The following is a 22,620-nucleotide window of genomic DNA, read 5'->3' on the forward strand; positions in this document are numbered from 1 at the left end:
TGTAATACCCGGCTTAAGATTCTATAGGATCATCAAAATTCTTACTGGACCATTTTGTCTGATAATTGTAAATCAAGGACTCATTAAAAAAAAAAAATTGAGCAGACATGAACCCAATGCGCACACAGACCAGGATTTCATGGTCAGATTGTATTTATTTATTTATTTATTTTACTTTTTTTATGTGAAAATTTAATCATTGTGATCCTCAGGCATACATCCAAGGACATTGATTTCCGACCAGTTCACCCAGTCCGAACACTGATTTCCACAGACTCCCCATAGGAATTATACTGATGTATCCAATTATGTTGATGGATATTGAAAACCTAACTGTAAAAACACAATTCACATTCGCCCTTTTTGCTTGTTTTTTGGCATTTTCACAATTACTTAGCCTGCATTTGCAAGTGGATGTTTAGCATTTGCTAACACTGCATTTGCTAACACTGCCACTACTGCTGGTGCGACTTCAACTACTACTAATACTATTATTATTATTGATAATGACAACAACAGGTGTGATGTACCTGTTCAACTTCCAATACATTGAAAAAAGGCTTCTTGCAGTGGATCCCATAGCTGAGGTTTGGGGGCTACTTGTCAGAATGGTTTTGTGTTGCAAGAATGAGCCACAAAGCAAACAGGTAAAAGGGAGCCAGATGTGAACCTGCTGGCATGTGATACACAGGTATGGAGAACATAAATGTTGTTGTCATGAAACAATGTAGAGAAAAACCTGTCTAATCTGCCAGTGCACTTTCGTTTTCTTAGAAATTCACCATGTTTTTCCATGTCAAGCACCTCCAGTGTTTGCACTTGCCGTTGTTATCAATGTGTACTGAGCTTGTTTTTAGATAGGATGAATGTCAGCTTGCTGAGAGAGCACAATAGGTTCATGACATTGTAGATATCCTACAAACCAGTTATATAATATATGTGTAATATACAGTAATACTGAAAGGCAGCTTTGACAGAGATATCCATGTTCTCCTCTGTAATCACATTAATCGTATACCTGATGGCACTGATTAGCTATTATATATTTCATAAATAATGAATATACGTGGTAGGGAGGGGGAAACTTATCTCAGTCACTACCTTTTGCGTACTGTCCACCTGGGTGTTGTGCAAGAGTCATATGGAGGGAGAACACTGGCAGTGGTGAGGCAATATATTGAGCCAGCAAACCTGGGAAATTATTAGATGGCTAGCACACTGGCGGAAAATCTTGTCATTTTGAATAAAGGACATGTTTAATTCTCACCACTGCACCAGGGAATTGCTCTTCTACTTACAGAAGAAGAAAGCATGCCCCCTGCTGGAAGATCATCACCATACCCAAGAGCAACTTGGTTTTCCCAGGTCTCTGTCCCCAGCTCCAGCTTTCAGCCGGAGCCTTCAGCCTTCAACCTGGAGTTGTCTGCTCAGCTGCTTACTAACGTTTATATTTTGCAGAGGAGCTGATGGGAAGTGGAGTTCTTGGACAAATATTGCAAAACATACTTAACAATTTCAGAACTACACTACCCATCAGCCTCTATGTGCAAAGACTCGTGCACCAGGGCCCAGAAGCTGTCAGGGGCCCATGTAGGAAGGCAACTTTTTGCTGCTTTACTATTGTAGGTGGTCCCTCTCATGCATTGCCCGTTTCAAGCAGTCTTCAAAGTAACCATTCAATGATATCACTAAATTTAGTTGTAATTGTGATAGTTATATTTACCACCTTCCCACCTTGTGTATAACACGGTTTTGAGTCATAGCCTATTTTTATGTTACAGGCTGTGAGACAGTATTCTATTATAGGACCCTAGCAGTCCACTGTAGCATACATTCCCTTAATATTCCCTCTGTTCTCTGGGGTGCAAGTCTTGTGGAATTCTGTGAAGTGCTGCAGTAAGAGAATTCATAGATTAATTTAACATCTATACAGCAATAAACCAGAATTTTTGAAGCTGCAGTACACTTTTCTTGCAGCAGAGAGAGGCACATGACAACCTTTTATCCTTTGCTGTATCTGAAATAATTATTAACTCTTGATTGAATGTATAATATTTATAATAATAAAAGCAATAAAATACAATAATTAATTGTTGTAAATTATCGCATAGTTACTTCCAATGGTTATTTGTCAGTCAAAAGAGTAATTGACTGAAGGATCATAATGTTGTCAACCATGATGTTTCAGGTTAGCATTAGGGTTGGAGTTAGTGATTGTATGCAGCCAGATGCTTTCTGAACCTAGAGGCTTTTGCTTCATACAGTGAGCCTATTGGGGAGACACAGGGCCCATATCAACAGTGAGCCTACAGGGCTGCACTCCCTGTAGCTGTGCTCACTGTGGCTGGGCACCAGCAGCAGGCATGCAGGCCTGCACTCCCTGTAGCAATGTTTCCTGTAGCTAGACACCAGCAGTGAGACTGCAGGGTACCCGGACCAGCACTCCACCAATAGTGAAGATGCAGGGCTGCGCTCCCTGTAGCTGCACAAAAACCGTGTGCTTGGAATGAGAAGTGGCCGTAAAGGAATGATCCCTTGCTTCATACTTCATTTCAAATGGCTGTTTGCTCTAATATGAAAACTTTGCTGGGGGGGGGGGGGGGGTACATCCAGACAGACCTGATTCAAAGTTTGTGGTTATTGAACAATGGGAAAAAATATTTTACTGATACAAGCCACTAGAGTTCTGCCACCAGAATCCCACTGGCAGTTAAAAAAGGCTTCTGGAAAAGATACACAATGCAATTGTGGGAGATGGGGAAACCCCATCACCCTCCTCCTGGAGGTAGCAATGTGTATGAGACAGATCAAAGTCTGACTGCCTAATGAGAGCTGGGTGCCAGAGGAAAACAGCTGACTTCCTGAGGCAGCTAGGATTTATGTAAAAGAAAGTCCCTGACAGGGGGAAAGCGCTCTTTTCCATTTCTGGGCACAGCCATCAAAGGCTGCTGGCCTCAGAGTCCCGGGTGTTTCTGTAAGTGCGGTGGGAGGGAGGCACAGTTACACTGGCTCCACCTCCGCCACCCCCTCCACCCATTCAATTCCAATCCAAAATTCCTCACCCCTTTACAGGAATGGCCAGGCGCAAGGGGGACAGGAATAGAACTACCCAAATGTCTCGCACGAACACAAGGTTCTCTGTCCCCGTTTTCCCCTTTCATAAAGGTGGGTGGATTCTAGTCCTCCTGCTTTTCAGTTCAGTCTCTCAGTTGTTGACACAACCAAGCCTTTTTTCCCCCAAGCTATAATAAAGTAGAAAAATAGCAATACTTACTTGAGTTAATTTCTTAAAACTATGGTTCACCTCCAGAAGTGTGGGATTTAATTACAGCTAACAACAATTTACAAGAGACCTACAAACTCCAGCAGTTTTAGACTTGGGGTGTAAATTTTTACTTAAAGTTGCCTAGCACAATGTCATGTCTAAACTATTACAATAAGACCTAAAATTATGAAAAACTGCAGGAAAATGAGAGAAAACAGTGGTCATTTATGAGGCACGTGAGGCTGGTGGGATTATGAGGAGCACAATTACTAGACAAAAAAGTCTCAGAGGTTGCCGCACATAATTATTTTTATGCTCATTTTAATGCAATTTGTTGGCTCTTGCATATTCTTGGGATTGCTAAATAGTCTGTATTTTGACAACCATTAGGGACAATTCTGTTTTCATCGACGAGTAATGTATATTAATTTATGAACGCAAGAAAAAATCATGAAAGCTAGCCAAATAACGCCACCGTGTCTCAAAGCAAGGCACGTATGACAGATTCTACGACGACGCAACGTCGTTGATGGGAAAAGGGCTACATCACATTGCAACCGTTAACATTAATCAACGTTAAAGAAGGAAAATATAGTAACGGCGTGGATTACGGCTCCACAACCTCCGTCCGTTTATAAAATAAACGCGAGACTGTGAAGCATCGGATACTGCATGCATACGTCACACAGCCTGAGAGAGAGATACAGCAGCTGTGCAGGGAAGTTGGTGTCTTCCAGAAACAGAGAAAACTCCGGGACGTCCAGACTACAGTAAAATCTCCAGAGTCAGGAGGGGGATCAGTATATAAATAGGTAAGTGTTAGCGGGTTTTAGATGTTTAAAATTATGACAGCTACTAATAACATCTGTATAACGCACCTAAAATAAAATTAAAGCTATGTAAGCACTATGAATCAGCACAAAACCTGTCATAAAGATGTTTCTTTTTATAAGCACCGCTATTTGTACAAACGCAGAAATGCATGTGTAACGTTGTGTTTCTGCCCGCGGTTCTTATTTAAAACATGTTGGACGTGTCTGACTGTGAGTACTAGAGGCAGAGAGACCATAGGACCTCTTCAAATATTAACTTTAAAGACTACTTTCGGCCTCTGAACTGCAAACAACCTGTCCATTCGTAAGTTGAGATCATTTATTTTTTTGTTGCGTGAATGCATATTAGAGCAGTCTTAGGATGCGAGCATATTTCATGCTTCAACAGTTGTGGAAGTAAGAAAGAATGAACTGGAGAAATGACAAATTGAATATTTAATTTCTGCAGCATCTTTCATGTAGACACTCTCTAGAGACTCCGGGGTGTGGCACTTGACCTCCTCCCTTCTGCCATGCATTTAAGCATGCTCTCAAACTGAAAGTGCACATTCTATAAAATACCGGTATAATTTATACGACCCAACCTTTCTTGATATGTAGCCGAAAGAAAATGCAAATAAGATTTTAAAAAGTGTCAAAATGAAGACCACATTTCTTCTGGAGGCATATATTCTGGAGAGGAGTACGACTGGAAAAATTTCTCTCCTACTCTGTGTCTCTGTCTTGATAGTCATACCAACTACAGCTAATCTGATGAATTACAGCATCCGGGTTGAGCAAATTTATTTATTTATTTATTTATTTATTTAATCTTGGACAATATGATTTGTACTCGTGGGAGTGAGTCACGCCAAAAGGCATTGAGAGGCATTAAGAACCTAAAGGCTTAATAACTTGCATTACTGAATGTATTTAACCCGGAGGACAGAAGCAACGTTATATACTTATAAGGAAGGTTTCCGAATCCTGAAAAGTGACTTGTGGAGAGAGCGTTGTGCTGCTCAGTGCTAGGCCTGTAGCCAAGGCAAGGTTTCCACTAGTGTGTCAGCTTGGAATGTTCTCTCTGGGTGAACAGCTTTTACTGGAAAGTGTCTGTGTTCTAATGACTTTACCAGTTCTTTATCTGCTGCTGTAGTTGGTATGCATGTGTTGTATGCTAGCAGGGCTGTTTTCGCTGACTTCCAATTTTTCTGCCTTATCTCTAATGTCACTAAAATAAACACATTTTATGTACGGAAGGTTTAGATTCTCTCATTGGTTTTCAATCCAGAGGTGAACAGAGATCAAGAGGTGGAGCCTTTATGTGTGAAATATTTGAATTCACCCTGTGTGAATGGAAGTAGGCTGGGCACTGTGGGTGAGGGGTGGGTTATGTCCATGTTGAGAAACGCCCACACTCGGGGACAGTATGGTTCACATCATTGTGATACTTGTTGTCACTTACGACACTTTCCTGTCCTCTAAACCTTTCAGTCTAGAAGACCAGACCTGAGAAAAAAAAAGAATTGTTGCTTACATCTTCTACAAACCTTCCCATTTAAGTAGGACATGGAAATCATTTTTACTCGGTTTGAACTTCTGTAGAGACTTAGCTTTAATAAAAACTGAAATTATATGTATTATACATTAGCACTGTTTCACCTGGTATGCAGTGTGCTGGGGGATGGGGCTCTGCAGTATTGCCTCCATCCACTTTATGTGCCATGTTCCTCCGGCCCAGGTCTGCAGAGGAGAATAATGTTGACAGGACAGAATCAGGATAGTACTTGAATCATTAGGTTTAGATTACGTTATTGTGCCAGTCATGTGGTCTCCCATAGAATGCTGTCTCATTGATATCCCATTGATTTTTCTGACTAGTCTTTATTGTCAATAAAATGAACACATTTTACATAAAGAAGGGTTGCTCCCTCTGCATTTATCCGTACCTGAAATGGAAACCCTCTGTAGTTGTGTTGTATGTTTTACCTCGTCCTCATTTTTTTCCTCCTCACCCCTGCAGGTTAAAGTTCTTTTCTGTGACAGACATACAGAACAGCAGCTATGGTAAAGGTAAGTGAATAGATAATTGATTTTATGATCTCTGTACACCCTATTTCAGGATGATTTGAACTACTGATGTGTAATACTAAATGGGAAGATGCAAAATATACACAGTACAAAAAAAACATATGTATGAAATTCTGTCTGAGTATTTCTCCCAACTAAATAGTGATTTGTGTGTGAAGAATAATGTATAGTACAATACAGTAAATGCTGAAGGATGGTGTAAAGGATATAAAGATGGGTGAGGAGTCGGGTTAGAATTGATTATTAAGCTGTAGCTGCCGGCCCATTCGTGTGTGTTCATCAGGTGTAAACCTGATCGGGTGGGGTGCTGTTGGTTCCCTTGGGGACTTGGATCTGCTAATCATGTACTCATTGAAAAAAGAAGCCCTGAATGATGCATTGTCCAAAGTAGCAGACTGGGACAGATGGCGAGCTGCCATGTAATGTAAACTGCTGCCATGATGTACCTATTGTAGTTATTCTAACTCATTGTCCTTCTCCGTCACTCCATCTGCTGCCATCTTTCAAGATGGCACTGGGCACCAACAATGAGTTTATTGTTAATGTTAACAATTTTGTTGATCAGGGCCTAATCAGGTTTACTTATAATAAAGCACATGGCTCTGATGTTCCACACATGTAGGTACTCTGTCCCCTTGCACAGATGCAGTGTTTGGTTATGAAATGTCTGTTGCCTAGCAGTCAATGGGAGTGGGCCTCTCAGCTGTCCCACTGACTGCTGGGCTCTGAGAGATGGCGTCTGAGCATGTGCAGGGAGCAGTGCTCTTTGGGGAGGATATAGCTGTCTGGCCGCATGCCCTTTGGCAAGCGGAAACTGCAGCTTGCAGGCTGCCTTTGTAATTAAGAAGTAACGCTGTGCAAGGGGGCGGCAGTGTAGGATAGTGGTAGGGTGCAGGGCTTGTAATCAAAAGCTTGCTGGTTTGATTCCTCACTGGGCCACTGCTGTTGTGCCCTTGGGCAAGGTACTTAATCCAGAATTGCCTCAGTAAATGTCCAGCTCTAAAAATGGATAACATGTAAAAAACTGTGACATATGTAAGTCACTTTGGATAAGAGCGTCTACTAAATGCTGATAATGTGTTGTATAAGGAGACAACAACGTTAAAGAGACTCAAGACTGATGAGGTCATAGGGAGTGGTCTGCAGTAGGCAGGGCAGTCTGGGAGAGGTGTATATAGAAGTGTGCAGTTCCCTGAAGTCCAGCCTCAAGACGCTGTGGAGCAGGAAAGAGGCATGTGCTTCTGGGATAATGTGTATAGCTATAACAGGACACCTGGCACTGTCATAGACATGTGGGCAGATTCCAAACACCAAACACTGCTCCTGGAGCAGCCGCCTTTTTTGCGCTTACCGAATTGTCAGAGTTAGGGTATGGGGTGAGGAGGGGTAGCCGATCCTGGCTTGCCGAAGGCAGCTAGAGGGACAGGTGTCAGCTGTCAGCCCCTGTCACAGCTCCAGGAACTGCACCCAGCCCCCTCGCGGATCATGCAGGTCCAACAGGAAATGACACGTACAAGGATCAGTATGTTAACACTGGTGCTGAACCTCAGCTGAAACCAATTCGACCATTTTGTGACTGTGTTGTTTCTGTGCAATGTTTAGTCCACATGAAATAAATATTTTGCTCTATCATAATTTATAATTTACTGTCTGCTTATTAGAATTGAATTATTTTAGCTGGATGTATGCAACAGGATATATCACACTGATCTCTGTATTCATATTGTACACAGTATTTTGATGTATATGTACAGTATATGTTATGTAGTTTATAATCTGTAAATTGCCCTGGATAAGTGCATCTGCAGAATAAATACCTAATCGTATTTTGCAGCAGTAGTAGAACTGAAGACACTGCACTGGGTGTTCTCCTTGTTTCTCCGACAGGGTTTCCGAGGCACGGTGACGGCCTTTCCGGACTTCAATGCGCAGAGCGATGCAGAGGCTCTGTACAATGCCATGAAGGGCATTGGTGAGTGCCAATCAGATTGTATATCTCATGGACGAGGCATCAGCCGCAGTAAAGCGACATCAAAATAGTACTAAATTATGTCGCCATTGTTAATTGTGGCTGCTCATACCCTGAGAATACCTAGCAAATCAGTGCCATGTCAGTGATGGGTCCTTTATTTTTTGAGATAAAGATCTCAACACTTACCACTTAACGCTTAACACTTAGCACCTATAGGGTAGCCGTGTAGCATATTGGAAAGGAGCAGCACCTGTAACCAAAAGAAAAAAATTAAAAGTCTAAAAAATATAATACCCACAGTACCACAGAACAGTGCCCCAGCAGTGTAGCATAGTAGTAGAGAGCAGGGCTGTTACCCGAAAGGGGCACTGCTCTTGTACCCTTGGGGAAGGTACTTAACCCAGAATTGCGTCAGTAAAATATCCAACTGTATAAATAGGTAACATGTAAAAAAATGTATCCTATATAAGTCGCTCTGGCTAAGAGCATCTGCTAAATTCCAATAATGTAATATAATGCAACACAACTATCCAAAACATGGGCATTGGGTGACAAAAACAGCTATGAGTCTTCAGTCTATTCAGTCTGCTCCCCTGTGAGCTAGTGCTGGATCTAATGCAAATAGATGTGCTATATCAGTGCAAACTTTCTCACCTGGGCATGGTGTGAAGTGATGTCAATCACTGTGTGCTCCTATGACTCAGCCATGGGATTGTTCAGTGGTCTTAATGTAGAATTGTTACGTAGTCTTTTTGGGTGTTATTCATCAATAAATAGCTGTACACCACATTGGTGATCTGCTATACATCCTTCTGATTAAAGTCACTCATGGGAGGTGACTGGATATGTGCTGTACAGTATTGAGAAACTTCAAAGCTGCCCTCTTAACGTTAATTGAGACAGATGGGAAACCAAAGGCAATTTGCTCCTACAAGCACGTGCTGCGTTCTGTAGAGCTAAGAGAGTTCTTTTCTTTGTTCATGTCTCTTACCCCTCCAGGCAGTGACAAGGAGACCATTTTGGATCTGATCACCTCCAGAAGCAATGCACAGAGGCAGGAGATCATAGCTGCATACAAATCTCTCTACGGGAAGGTACAGGGAGCCTCAATAACGCAAAGACCTCTTTCTTCTTTTTCTGTTTGTACTTCATTAATTCACTCAGACCCGAGGTCCTAATGTGTACACTTACAAGTTTATACTGTGTCATGCTGTCATGCTGTGCCAAATGAGTATGGTATACGTTTTCAACTCTCTCCAAAGGAGAGGTTTTAGTCTCTGTTGCCCTTGTTAAGTTGAAAAGAGGTTTTCCATTTCAAGCATTGTTTCAAAGGCAAGCATACAGTGCATGTGCTCATATTCCTGGAAATGGTTAACAGCTAGTAAAAAACTAAGAATGTGATGCTCTAAATTGAATTTGAAGATTGCAGCAAAAAGCGCAATATGGTCATGATGTTTTGACGATGATATGCTACGTGTGATTGCTTGGTACATGCAAAGGATGGTCAATAGTGTTTTTATTGTGAAGTGCATCAAACTGAAGCACATTTACAAATCTTTTTTCTAATTCTGCTTTTAGGTGTTTTTGAAGAGTATCAGGCTAAAGTACGTTCATTAGTATAATAAAAAACAACCAGCATTTAAAAAATGTTTTATTGTCTCTCTAGGACCTGATTGCGGATCTGAAATATGAGCTGACTGGCAAGTTTGAGCGCCTGATTGTCTGCCTAATGAGACCTCCAGCTTATCATGATGCCAAAGAAATCAAGGATGCGGTCAAGGTGAGAGACTGTGGAAGCGGGAAGCAGCATTCAAGCCAGTCCACCCCTGTGTGCATTTCACACAGATTTTAATAAAAGTCTGTTTGCTTGACCAATTACTATCACATGTTTCTTTAACCTTTTTTCACTTAAAGGGTGTGGGCACAAATGAGAAATGCCTGATTGAAATCCTGGCCTCCAGAACCAACAAACAGATCCACGACTTGGTGGCCGCATACAAAGACGGTAAGTATTCATCTGTACCAGACTTATGAATGAGTTCCCTGGAGAGCTAATACAGACTGGGAGGAGCAGCGCCAGTGACCTCTCTTCCTGGATAAAGTCAGTCTGTTCAAATGCTCCTGCATTTAGACAAACACCGCCTTGCTGCATTTAGATAAAGACCCCATTTTTATGTCACAGCGTATGGCAGGGACATAGAGGCGGACATCGTCGGAGACACCTCGGGCCACTTTAAGAAGATGCTGGTGGTTTTGCTCCAGGTCAGTGTGAGGATGTGAGCAAAGTTCACCAAGAGGTCATGGCAGCCAAACAGTCAAGTTATAGTCCGGTGTTACAATTGAATTCCTGTCTGGATTTTATTAGGCCACCATGGGTAATTCATTGTGCTCCATCAGTAAATTGGTTGCAGTGTCTTCATTATATGTTAACGATTAAGGAGCGGAGAACGCTGCATTTTTTGCGTGTGTGATAATGTGTGGTTTTGACTGAGGGCTTGTCCTGGCAGGGGTCGAGAGATGAAAGCGGCGTCGTGAACGCGGATCTGGTGGAGGAGGATGCCAGGGTGAGTATGCGTGTCCAACCGAGGGAGAATCTGGCCATCTCAGCTGGGTCCTTGGTCACATGACACTGCAGCAGAGAAGCGTGTCACAGGCTCAACTCCCTCAGCTCCTGCAACAGCTGACGGGCCGACCCGCACGGCAGTGGGCCGCGTATCGGATAACCAATCGGTTCAGCCCTGCGTGTTGTTTAGAAGGCACAGGGGTCTGGATGGTCAGTGTAGTTCGAAATACCCATACCCCCTCCCTGGGTTTCTCTGTGCCCCCGCAGGAGCTGTACGCGGCTGGAGAGGAGCAGTGGGGCACCGATGAGGCCAAGTTCATCATGTTGCTTGGCAACCGCAGCGTCTACCACCTTCAGATGGGTGCGTGAGAGATACAGTGTGCACTTTAACATTTAAATTAATAGAACACTGAAATAAGAAATTCATACAAAGAACCTTGTCTCTTCAGTGACTCTCACTGCCCCCCCCCCCCCCCCCCCATTCCCCAGTCCTGAACTGCACTGCATTTCTGTTCTGCCTAATCACTACAGTTTTGCCTGGAGTGTTCAGTCCTGGAGGGACACAGGGTCTGCTGGCATTTGTCCCAGATATCTTTTAATTGTTTAATTGAAGTCAATCCTTGAGTAATGGCACATCAAATCATGATTAAAAAACCTGTAAGACTCTAGTCCTCCAGGACTGAAATCTCCCATTCTCACTTCAGTCTTATAATTTTGATTATATTGTGGTATGATGATGGATGTTAAATACTTTATGAAATGGTAATGACCTTGGACACTGGCGGCATCTTCTCAATGAAGTGCCCACATGAAGTGGTGACATGTGGTGATACACAGTGAGGTAGAAAGCCTTGTGACACTTGTCTTTCAGTGTTCGATGAATACCAGAAGATCACAGATAAGTCCATAGAGGACAGCATCAAGAGCGAGCTCTCAGGTGACTTTGAGAGACTCATGCTGGCCGTGGGTAAGAGAGCCTGTTTACAGCGTCATCATGAATGACATTGGCTCCTCACCGCGTGTTATATCAGGGCTGACTGCAGTCTGCCTCTCTTGCGTCTCTGTCTCTCACAGTGCAGTGCATTCGGAGTGTTCCCATGTTCTTTGCCAAATGCCTCTACAAATCGATGAAGGTAAATGCAGATGCTTTGATCAGCAGGTGTGTGCGAGAGCTGTGACATCCGGGTTGTAAGGTGCACACCTGCGCCATAGCGCTTCACGTGCCTGGGTGACCCCTGTGTTACCATCCTGCTGTGTGGCCATACCCCTGTGTGATCTTTTCACTGTGTGACCATACCTTGTGTGACTGTACCTTCATGTGACTCTAGTTTTATACGACCGTATCCCTGTGTGACTGTCCCGCTGTGTGACCATACCACTGTGTGACTCCACCCCGGTGTGATTCTACCCCTGTGTGACTGTCCCACTGTGTGATTCTACCCCTGTGTGCCTGTCCCACTGTGTGACCATAGCCTTGTGTGACCCTACCCCTGTGTGACCATACCCTTGTGTGACTGTGGCCCTCTTTCTACAGGGCCTGGGCACAGCTGATAACACTCTGATCCGCATAATGATCTCACGCTCTGAGATAGACATGCTTGACATCAGGGAGTGCTTTCGTCTCCAGTACGAGAAGTCCCTGTACAACATGATTAAGGTATGTTTCCCTCTTCAGCACGATTCAGCTGTGTTTCCCTGTACAGCATCATTAAGTTGTGTTTCCCTATACAACACAATTAAGGTGTGTTTTCTTGTGCAGCACAATTAAAGTGTGTTTTCCCGTGCAGCAGTATTAAGGTGTACCTCACTGTTCAGCATCGTTCAGGTGTGTTTCCCTGTTTTCGTCTGTGATCATTATAGTCAGTGGGGCTCAGACAACTCTTGTTGTGTGCTCCTCCCCAACAGGACGACACCTCAGGTGAATACAAGAGGACACTACTCAAGCTCTGCGGGGGCGACGATGAGTAAGTTGAATCGATGGTGCTGCCATGTTGCAGCCAGCAGGGGGGGACATTGCATTTTCTGACACTGTGTGGCGCTGGACAGTCAGTCTGTGCGGCCCAGCACAACGGATTAAGTTGTTTTGTTTTTTTGTTTTTTTTTTTTTGGAAACAGTTAAAACTCTTAAGATTTTAGTTTAATTAAATCGGTGCATATCATTTGACTTGGGTTTACAGAAATGTACATTTTGAGGATTAAACTGTGCAAGTTGAGCGGAATATGATTTTGTCCTTGGGCCTACGCTGTCGACATTTATATATTGATTTGCCATTAACCTGAATGACTTACAAAGCAAGCGCAGAAAAATGATAGCAAATAGGCAAGTACAAACAACTAAGAACAAAATGCACAACAGCCTAGAAGGTAACAAAAAGCTGGTTGTACGATTTCCAACACAAGTTTGATGGTGTCAATATGAATTACAATATTGATTGCTATCAGTGTTATCCATACCCTAAGTATTATATTAAAATAGGGTATGGAATGATGACAACAATTTCAAACATTCCAGGAACTGATCTATGAGAATATTTTGAAGGAACTTGTGGTTGCATTTCAGAATTTCCCAGGTCCTCAAGGGGAGCGTTCCTATTTGCTGTAGCTGTGTTACTCACCAGCGACTGTTTTGATTGGTGTTTCAGCCTAGCTGGAGAGTTCTTCCCTGAAGCAGCACAGATAGCCTACAAGATGTGGGAAATCAGTGCCATGACCAAAGTGCAGGTTTGCTTTCTCTTCAGCCTGATTGCCTGGCTTGTCGTAGAGGCCCCTTAAAGTGGCCTGTCCTCACTGTGTTTGAGTATGAGCTGTTATTCCTCTGCTAAGTGCCTCTCTGCACCCTTCCTGTGGTATCATATGCTTTGTGGTGTTTCAGATACCATCGGAGTGTCATTTGATATACCAGTCTGAATCCTCTGGAGCAAAACTAGTTTCTGTTTATTTTTCCTGAATGGAGGGTAATGGTGTAACTGCCCTGGCATTTGGGAATGGCTACATCTGCTTGCTGCTAATATGATATTCAGATGTCTTTGAGATCTTCTGCTGTGTCTCATAGCCACAGTACAGGCATGATAGCTCTACTAGTCTTTGTGTGTGTGTGTGTGTGTGTGTGTGTGTACATGCGTATGTGCCTTTGTGTGTGTGTATATGTGTGCTTCTGTATTGTCCCTTGATTGGGGACAATACAGAAGTATTCCCTTGTCTTTCTCCTTTTTAGCTAAGAGGAACTATATACCCCGCCACAAACTTTGACCCCGGCAGTGATGCTCAGGCACTCAGGAAAGCCATGAAAGGCTTTGGTGAGTCAAGATTCACAGGAAAAACTGGCCTGTTTTGTGAGCAATTCATATTTTAAAAATACATTTTTATGAAGTCGTTTTTACATCAATTTGTCCATGTGACACGTATGATTTGGATGTAGGATTCCTCAGCCTGTGATTGTTTGTGCCATACCACTAATGTGCCACTCAGTACCTGTTTATTTCCTATTGAAATTGTTATGCAGGAGACCTGTTGCTCATGTTGGATTCGTGGAGTTGTAGTAACAAGGTTCTCTCCATTTCACCAGGAACTGATGAGGACACCATCATTGAAATCCTGACTCACAGGACCAATGAACAGAGACAACAGATCAGACAGGCATTCAAGTCCCATTTGGGGAGGGTGAGGTTCACTTTCATGCACGGGAAACACACAGTGTCACAGACAGGAGGTCTTAAATATGAAACGATGAGTGTGAATACAAATGTGATGGAGATGACAAAGGAAAGGGACTTAAGGCTTTATCATTTATGTTTGTGGTGTATTTTATTTTGTTACTACATTATGTTCATGGCATTAGGTACTGTATAAAGTTCATATACTGTTAATGTATACATTTTGTTCATGCATACACCCTCTAAGCTGCAAGTCGCCCTGGATAATGGCTTCTGCTAAATTAGTAATTAGCAATAGTGATGATGATAATAGAAGTAAAAAATATTTTAACTGTCATTATCAGGAGCATCATAATCATAATCTATTAATCTATTATTATTTATAATTTTGATGATGGTGATGAATATGGCCTCCTACAGGATCTCATGGCAGACCTCAAATCAGAGCTCTCCAAGAACCTCTGTCGTCTAATCCTCGGGCTGATGATGACTCCAGCAGAATTCGATGCGAAAATGATGAGGAAGGCGATGGAGGTAGGAGGTTACATCAGAAGAGCTGCTCCAATCAACCCCGTTTGAGCACAAATTTTTAAAAAAATTATTTTTAGCTCTCTGTCCAATCACAACCTTCTCTGTCTCTCAGGGGGCTGGCACAGACGAGCACGCTTTGATCGAGATCCTGGTCACGAGAAGCAACCAGGAGATCCATGCTATGTGCGCGGCCTATCAGGAAGGTGAGGGAGAATGTGCAGGTCACATGGGCACCAGCAGCTTTTACACTTCATCCAAGCAAAATATAGCAACACTATAATAAGATATCAAATACCCTTGCTTTTGGCCAACATCAAGAGACTCAAGTGCAACTCATCAAGGGACTCAGGTGCATTTATCTGTATATTTTATGTGGTTGCTGTTTATTTTAGGTGTTTACGCTTTATTTTACATGTAGTATTGCAATGTATTTTAGATTCTGTGTTCTAGTGACTGATGTATGGTAGTATACACTATATGGCCAAAAGTATGTGGACACCTGATCATCACACTTAAATGAGCTTTTTGGACATCCCATTCCAAAACCATGGGCATTAATATGGAGTTGCTCCCCCTTTGCAGCTATAACAGCCTCTACTCCTCTGGGAAGGCTTTCCACAAGATTTTGGAGTGTGTCTGTGGAAATTTGTGCCCATTCAGCCAAAAGAGCATTTGTGAGGTCAGGCACTGATGTTGGACGAGAAGGCCTGGCTCACAATCGGCGTTCTAATTCATCCCAAAGGTGTTCAGTGGGGTTGAGGTCAGGCCTGACCAGGCCTCCTGGCATCTGCCAAACCCAGATTCGTCCATCTGACTGCCAGATAGTGAAGCATGATTCATCACTCCAGAGAACGTATTTCCACTGCTCCAGAGTCCAGTGGTGGCGTGCTTTGCACCACTCCAGCTGTTGATTGGCATTGCGCATAGTGATGTTAGACTTATGTGCCGGTACTCGGCCATGGAAACCCGTTTCATGAAGCTCCCGATTTTGCAGCTAGAGACAGTTTGGAACTCTGTAGTGAGTGATTCAACAGAGGATAGGCGGTTATTACGTGCTACGCACTTCAGCACTCAGCGGCCCTGTGTGGTCTACTGCTTCGTGGCTGAGCTGTTGTTGCTCCTAGACACTTCCACTTGACAATAATAGCACTTACAGTTGACCAGGGCAGATCTAGCAGGGCAGAAATTTCGCGAACTGACTTGTGGCAAAGATGGCATCCTATGACAGTGCCACTCATCAGTCACTGAGCTCTCCAGTATGACCCATTCTCCTTCCAAGGTTTGTCTATGGAGATTGCATGGCTATGTGCTTGATTTTATGCAACTGTTAACAGTCAGTGTGGCTGAAACCCCTGAACTCAATAATTAGGAGGGATGTCCGCATACTTTTGCCTGTATAGTGTACTTGGCTTCCTTTGCCTAGTCAGATTGCACAACTTGTAGTAGGGCTTGAATAGTGTTATGCTCACACTCACTGGTCTGGGAGTGTTGTTAGCCTGGTCTGCATCATTCAACTTGAATGGATATATTTATGCTCCATTGTGATGGAGGTTGCTCTGGATAAGAGCGTCTGCTAAATGAACGTAATGTCATGTAAAGTGAATGATGTCAAATTTTGCTCCCCATGAGGCTTTAGAGGAAGTACCCTTCTTATGACAGTTGATTAAAATGAATAGCACAGGTAATATTATTAAATAAAGCTGTTGCGTTTTTTTAATGTGTGATTTTATTGTGGTACATACGATGGCCAGGTTGCTATGACACTCCTCACTGGTATCAGAGCCATGTTATTCTGCTGTTGTGTCTGGATCCTCATGTGTCCTTGTTCTGGTGACTTACAGCGTACAAGAAGAGCCTGGAGGACGCCATCCACTCAGACACGTCCGGACACTTCTGCCGGATCCTCGTCTCAATGGTGCAGGTAACATCGCCTGACACAAAACCCAGGACCTGCAGTCATTATTACAGATACATTTGGCTTTTCTAGAATGACTCACAAAGTCACCGTCACCATGAAGATTCATCGAATGATATAATTGTCTGACATGTGATATGTTTGGATGTACACAAGAGCGTTGAGTTTCCTACCTGCACTTTTTCCACTGCTCTTTTCTGTCACTAGGGGGCGCGTGAGGAGGGTCCAGCAGACATTGAGAGGGCCCTTGCTGATGCTCAGGTCAGTATACAGGCACCAAACCTTTACTTGGGTTTACTTGGACAAGCTCAATATTCAGTCTAATCACACAGTGCTTTGTCCTTAAGTGATGAATTATAGGAAGCTGATAGGGTTTTATAAAGGTATTTTAAGCAAACAGTTCTTTTTGTGACTTTCAAACCCACAGTATTCTATTGTTACCCATTCTGTCATCAAAACCGATAAATATTCCCTCTGAATCATCGCTTTTCTGAAGTGGAGGTCAAAGCACAATATGTTTAGATCGGATTGAGACTCGACTTTTTGTAAATGAATTGTCTTCAGTTTAGCCATTTTTAATTGTTTGAGTTTGGATGAATGGCTCTGCAGGTTTAGAGTGAGAACTACACATCTGTGCACTCCTACACAGGCTTAGCCACATTGCCACCTCCCACACAGAGACGTGTGTGTGTGATTATATTGTTATAGTGTGCATATGTGTGTGTGTGTGCGTGTGTGTATATGTATATACACACACACATTCCGCACATTACATGTGTATGTGTTTGTATTTCATATATATACAGTATATGTTTCAACCGCCCAACTCTGTTTGAAGGGCCTTCTATTCACACCATGGATGTACACACACATACAGTACATGCATGTGTCTGTGTACATACATGGTGTGAATAGAAGGCCCTTCAAACACAGATGGGTGGTTGAAACAGGAAACCATTTTTAGGCAGAACTTTCTTGGACTTGTGAAAATAAAACCACAGTTTTCAGTAGTGAGTTTTACATGAACTCTTTAACCTCAATGGGCCCAGTGACGTCAAGTACGTTCCACTTTTCAGCATGTACTGTTTGTACAGGTACTGTGAATTTCCATAAACAAAAAAACAAAAACTTCCAGAACTTATTATAGAGAAATATTTTCCTTGATCCAGTAGAGGAAAATTTTGGTTATGCTTCTTATAATAAAAACATTGATGTTTCTACAAAGTGACATTGCATTTTTGTTTGTGTTTGGTTGTGTATAGTACTGGATTTGATTATTGTTGGTTTATTGGTATAACTGCTACCCTTGTTTTGACTGATGAATGCTACAACAGGACAAAAACAACTAGTGAAAACAAAGATGCAATGTAAACCACATTACTGTTTATTTGTATTGATCATGATTCAGTGTAAGAGGAATGCATTTCAGGGCTGACTCTGGCTTGTCTAGTGCTACTGTCTTTTGTCTTTTGGAGCCATGCATCAAGATGTATAAGACACTGAAAAAATTAATAAACCACCGTCAAAACGTGTTGTGCTTAGGAACTTGGTAATGCGTGCAATGATGACTCCAGCGAAATGGAGATGAAGTTCATGAGTATTCTGTGTACCAGGAGTTTCCCTCACCTGCGCAGAGGTAAGCTGCTGGCCAATAGTAACGTTCCCTGTGTTTCAGTGAGCACGAGGAAGTGTTGCAGCTTCATATTTTTTTTCCTTTTTTTCATTAAAGACTTTTTATCAAGAATTAATGGTACAGTCTGAGTATGTGCTGTATGTAAGATTTGTGATTGTGTTTGCAGTCCTCCAAGAATTTGTCAAATGCACAAATAAGGACATAGAGCAAGTGATAAAGAAGGAGATGTCTGGGGATGTCAAGAATGCCATGTATGCCATTGGTAAGTTCCAATTCATAGACGTTACAAACATGTATTAGTGGGTAATGAAAGCTAGAATGTTTCTATATGAACACTGGGTTTGGAGTTTAAAAGGCCTGTGGACCTTCGGACCAGCTGAGGTGCCCTGGCTTATGATGGTGTGTTGATGATCAGTTGAACTGTGTTCACTTTTATCTCTTACAGTGCGGAGTGTCAAGAATCAGCCGTCCTACTTCGCAGACCGTCTCTATAAAGCTATGAAGGTACTGTAAGACCGTGTGCTGCTGCATGTGTGTGATATATTAAAGTTTAGCTTTTCATTTCAAAACTGGGGGTGGTGGGGGCGGAGGAAGGTGAGAACAGTGTAGCTGGTTATGTTCATCAACCTGTTAGAATGCCGGCCATCCTTCCGGGAGGATGACAGTTCAGCATGAAAGGCTAAAAATGTAATTCTGTGTCCTTGATGTCCATCTGAATCACTTGCTCTCATTTGCATTTGTTGTCGTTTAATAACACTGAAGGTCGCTTGTAACCCTAGGTACAGTTGGATTCCTAGTGCTTGATCTAGCCAGGATGTGATTCCACTTTTGTCAGATGCAGGTGTGTTTACAGAACTGACAAATGTGGCGGCCTAGTATGCTGGATAAAAGAGAACTGACGATCACCTAATGCTGTAGTGTATTTACATTTAACAAGTTGACCTGTGTTTGCTCCTAGCTAGCTAAATGCATGTAAGCCTCCAGCAGGGTAGTGGTCAGACTTCCTCCTAGTTGTTTACAGCAGTGCAGGAAACTGGATGCATGTCAAAATAAATGTAAGAGGAAGCACCTTATTTTTGAGACAGGCTGGTGTCAGCTGGGGATGTCGACCCACAGGTCAACATGACTGGTGGAGACAAGCCACTGCTCTCACAGCCACCCACGACTGCTCTGGCTCCACCTATGAAAGTGGAACAGCTGCCTGCCCACTGCTGTAGCACTGCTGTTCACAACATTAGAACATACAGCTCTAATTCTGTTCACAACATTAGCAAATACTGCTCTGGCTTTGTTCATAACATTAGCAAATACTGCTGTAGCTCTTTTCTCAACATTTACACACTCTGCTGTAGCTCTGTTCACAACATTAGAACATACTACTGTAGCTCTGTTCACAGCATTACAATATACTGCTCTAGTTCTGTTCATAACGTTGGAACATACTGCTGTAGTTTGGTTTACAATAGTAGAACACTCTGTTCTCGTTCTTTTTACAAGGTTAGAACATACTATTCTGGGTGTCTTTACAACAGTAAAATATATTGGTCTACCTCCGTTTACAGCAGTAGAACATAATGCTCTAATTGTGCTTAAAATGGTAGAATATGCTGCTCTTGCTCTGCTCCTAATGTTTGAACATGCTGTTCTAGTTCTGTTTACAATGGTAAAACATGGTGTACTGGTTCTGCTCAAAATGGTGGAAGAGCCATCCTTTCCTGCTCTCCTGCCACCTGTGATAGTCGACCTTGTCACATTCATGGTCTTCATGTGAGGACTGGAGCTTCTGGAGGCCCCTAGTGCACTGGGTCTGATGGCACCGTCTTGTCTGCTTCTCAGGGGTTGGGCACAGATGACCGTGCATTGATCCGAATCATGGTGTCTCGCAGCGAGATCGACCTCTTCAACATACGCAAGGAGTTCAAGGACACACACGAGGCCTCCCTGCACGACTTCATCCAGGTAACAGCGGGTTGTGTTGGTCAGGTTCCTATGGAGACAGATTGCATAAATGCAAATCACACATGGCTCAGGATTGAGTGGGCGTGCGACCTCATCTTTAATGTCAAACTTCATCTTCATGCAGGGTGTGAGGGAAGGGGGGGGGAGGGGGGCGCGGCGGGCTGGTGGTTTCAGCTCAGCTGTTCAGGAATTTCCCCCGCATGCATGACTTCCTCTCTGAGGACAGCATGCGATTGGCTGATGGTGCCCGTGACAGGAAGTGCTCTGTAACAGGTCTCCGCTGGCTTCCTCCTCAAAGTTGTCTTTGAAGTTGGAGAATAACAGCCAGTGACAGAGTTAATGTGCCTTCTACATCCTTCTAGTCAACCATAAACAAATATTTTCTTTGTACTGGAAATGTTCGCACATTTTACACTTGTGACACAAAAAAGCTTTCAAATGATTTCCTGTATTTTAGCAGCACTTCAGTCATTTATTGTGCACTTCAGTTTACTTTCCGATATGCTCATGCTCCATGCTCCTTTCAGAAATCATAAAACTGACTTTATAATGCATGGTGTTACAGGAACAATCATGTTTGTGGTGTAACCAACATTTATGTGGTGGTGACAGAACCAGTTCCTCATAATCACCTTTGACGTTTGTCATACATTTATATCAATCAAGGAAGCAACAAACAATTTGCAGGATTGCCTTTCTTACATAGCCATAAAGTGGGGAGAAAAAAAAAAATATATATATATATAAAATTCACATATGCATATGCATATGCACGCAGTTTTCCCCAAAGGACACATTTACCCAGCATTTTAAATCAGATCTGGATAACATAACACTGTTGTTATTAAAAAGACAATGATTTGTATTGACACTGTTGAACCAGTTGTTTCCCCCTCCACCTCCAGGGAGACACCTCAGGGGACTACCGCAAAGCCCTCCTCCTGCTTTGCGGTGGGGAGGACTAGCTTCCCGTGCCAAGGAAGACCCCGAAACTGTGACGTGATCCATCGTTTCTACCCCGCCACAGTGATAGCGAGGATCCCTGAGCTCTTCATTACCTGTGCTGTTGCCACACCACGTCTGCCAAATGGCTCCTGCCCACCATCCTCCCTAGCTAGGCTCTGCCCCCCTAATCCCTGTGGTGGATATAGAGTCTCTGCATGTCCAGATTGAAGTGCAGAGGGATGGGAGGGGAGAGCAAGGGAAGGTTTTTTTGTTGTTTTTAACTAAAGCCCATACAACTGATGCCATTACCTTAAAGTGTTAAATCCTTTGCTGAGATATCTATTCTGGTTCTCCAGAAGCTAAGAACTGCTAAAGTTGTGTATGTTTTCACTTCCTGGTTATCTCTCTAAGTTGTTATGTCTAATTTTTTATCCTTCCCTCTACAAAATAAATGGAATTCATCACACAGTGTTGTTCTGAAACTGTATTTTCTTAAATATCTCTATAGGTAATGTTTCCGTAAAAACACAAGGATCTGTACAGCCCTGTAAGACCTTTCATTGCCGTTCCCAAAAATTCCTCATTGCATTGCACTGCTAACGTGATGTGCCTAAATGAATGTAATGATCAAAATAATTTTTCATGGAAGCCACTGGGAACAAATCTTGAGTTTTTTTTTCCAACCAGAAAGAACAGCATTTTCACCCTGAATTTCATTTCTGGACTTAAGCACAAATGAAATATTCTTGTTATTATTTAAATATACTGGAAAACGTGGAAACATTGTTGAGACAGCAAATGTATCCCCGTCAATTCCTTAAATGTGTTGGGTGTTTAGATGCTGCTATGTAAATGGAATTTATCCGTCTCTGAAATTTATCCTGAATACTGTAATTTGGGTGTGCAGTTATCAAAGATATCAAAGCAAAGGTGTAATTATGTCTGTGCTGGGAGTTTAACTGTAGAGGGCCTTTCATGTCTGTGCCAGGGATATATTATATGTTATAATACAAGTGGTCTGTTGACGCCAGTATAAACAAGGTCGTTTTATAATTGATCAAGCCTAATTACATTGCGACGTGGATAAGAAAGGAAAAACCCTACACGCTGCTTCAAAGACTGCAGTAACCGTAAATACGTGCGCACGTTTATGTTAGTGTAGGTTATAAAGTGCCCGTTTCCTTTTCATCTTTTTTTGCAGCATTGTGAAAATGCCAAACCGTGGGGGACTGATTTTCTGCATTTTCTCGCAGGCACTTGGTTTAGAGTTCGGTTTTTCTG

The 22,620-nt window shown here is 42.7% G+C and overlaps 1 protein-coding gene across 1 annotated transcript; it reads left to right on the forward strand.

Moving 5' to 3' along the window:
- The first annotated feature begins 3,875 nt into the window (after positions 1-3,875).
- anxa6 (annexin A6) lies at positions 3,876-21,795 on the forward strand. Its single transcript, XM_036547854.1, has 25 exons — positions 3,876-4,077; positions 6,101-6,150; positions 8,056-8,140; positions 9,140-9,234; positions 9,807-9,920; positions 10,055-10,145; positions 10,323-10,402; positions 10,648-10,704; positions 10,971-11,064; positions 11,575-11,670; positions 11,778-11,836; positions 12,238-12,360; positions 12,609-12,667; positions 13,346-13,424; positions 13,918-13,999; positions 14,269-14,363; positions 14,777-14,890; positions 15,000-15,090; positions 16,729-16,808; positions 17,010-17,063; positions 18,345-18,438; positions 18,602-18,697; positions 18,881-18,939; positions 20,272-20,394; positions 21,300-21,795. Exons 2-25 carry the CDS (start codon positions 6,142-6,144, stop codon positions 21,357-21,359), a joined length of 1,989 nt encoding a protein of 662 aa, XP_036403747.1. The 5' UTR covers positions 3,876-4,077; positions 6,101-6,141; the 3' UTR covers positions 21,360-21,795.
- The last annotated feature ends 825 nt before the right edge of the window (positions 21,796-22,620 follow it).

Source organism: Megalops cyprinoides, chromosome 16 (assembly GCF_013368585.1).
Source record: "Megalops cyprinoides isolate fMegCyp1 chromosome 16, fMegCyp1.pri, whole genome shotgun sequence".
In the NCBI taxonomy this organism is placed as follows: domain Eukaryota; kingdom Metazoa; phylum Chordata; class Actinopteri; order Elopiformes; family Megalopidae; genus Megalops; species Megalops cyprinoides.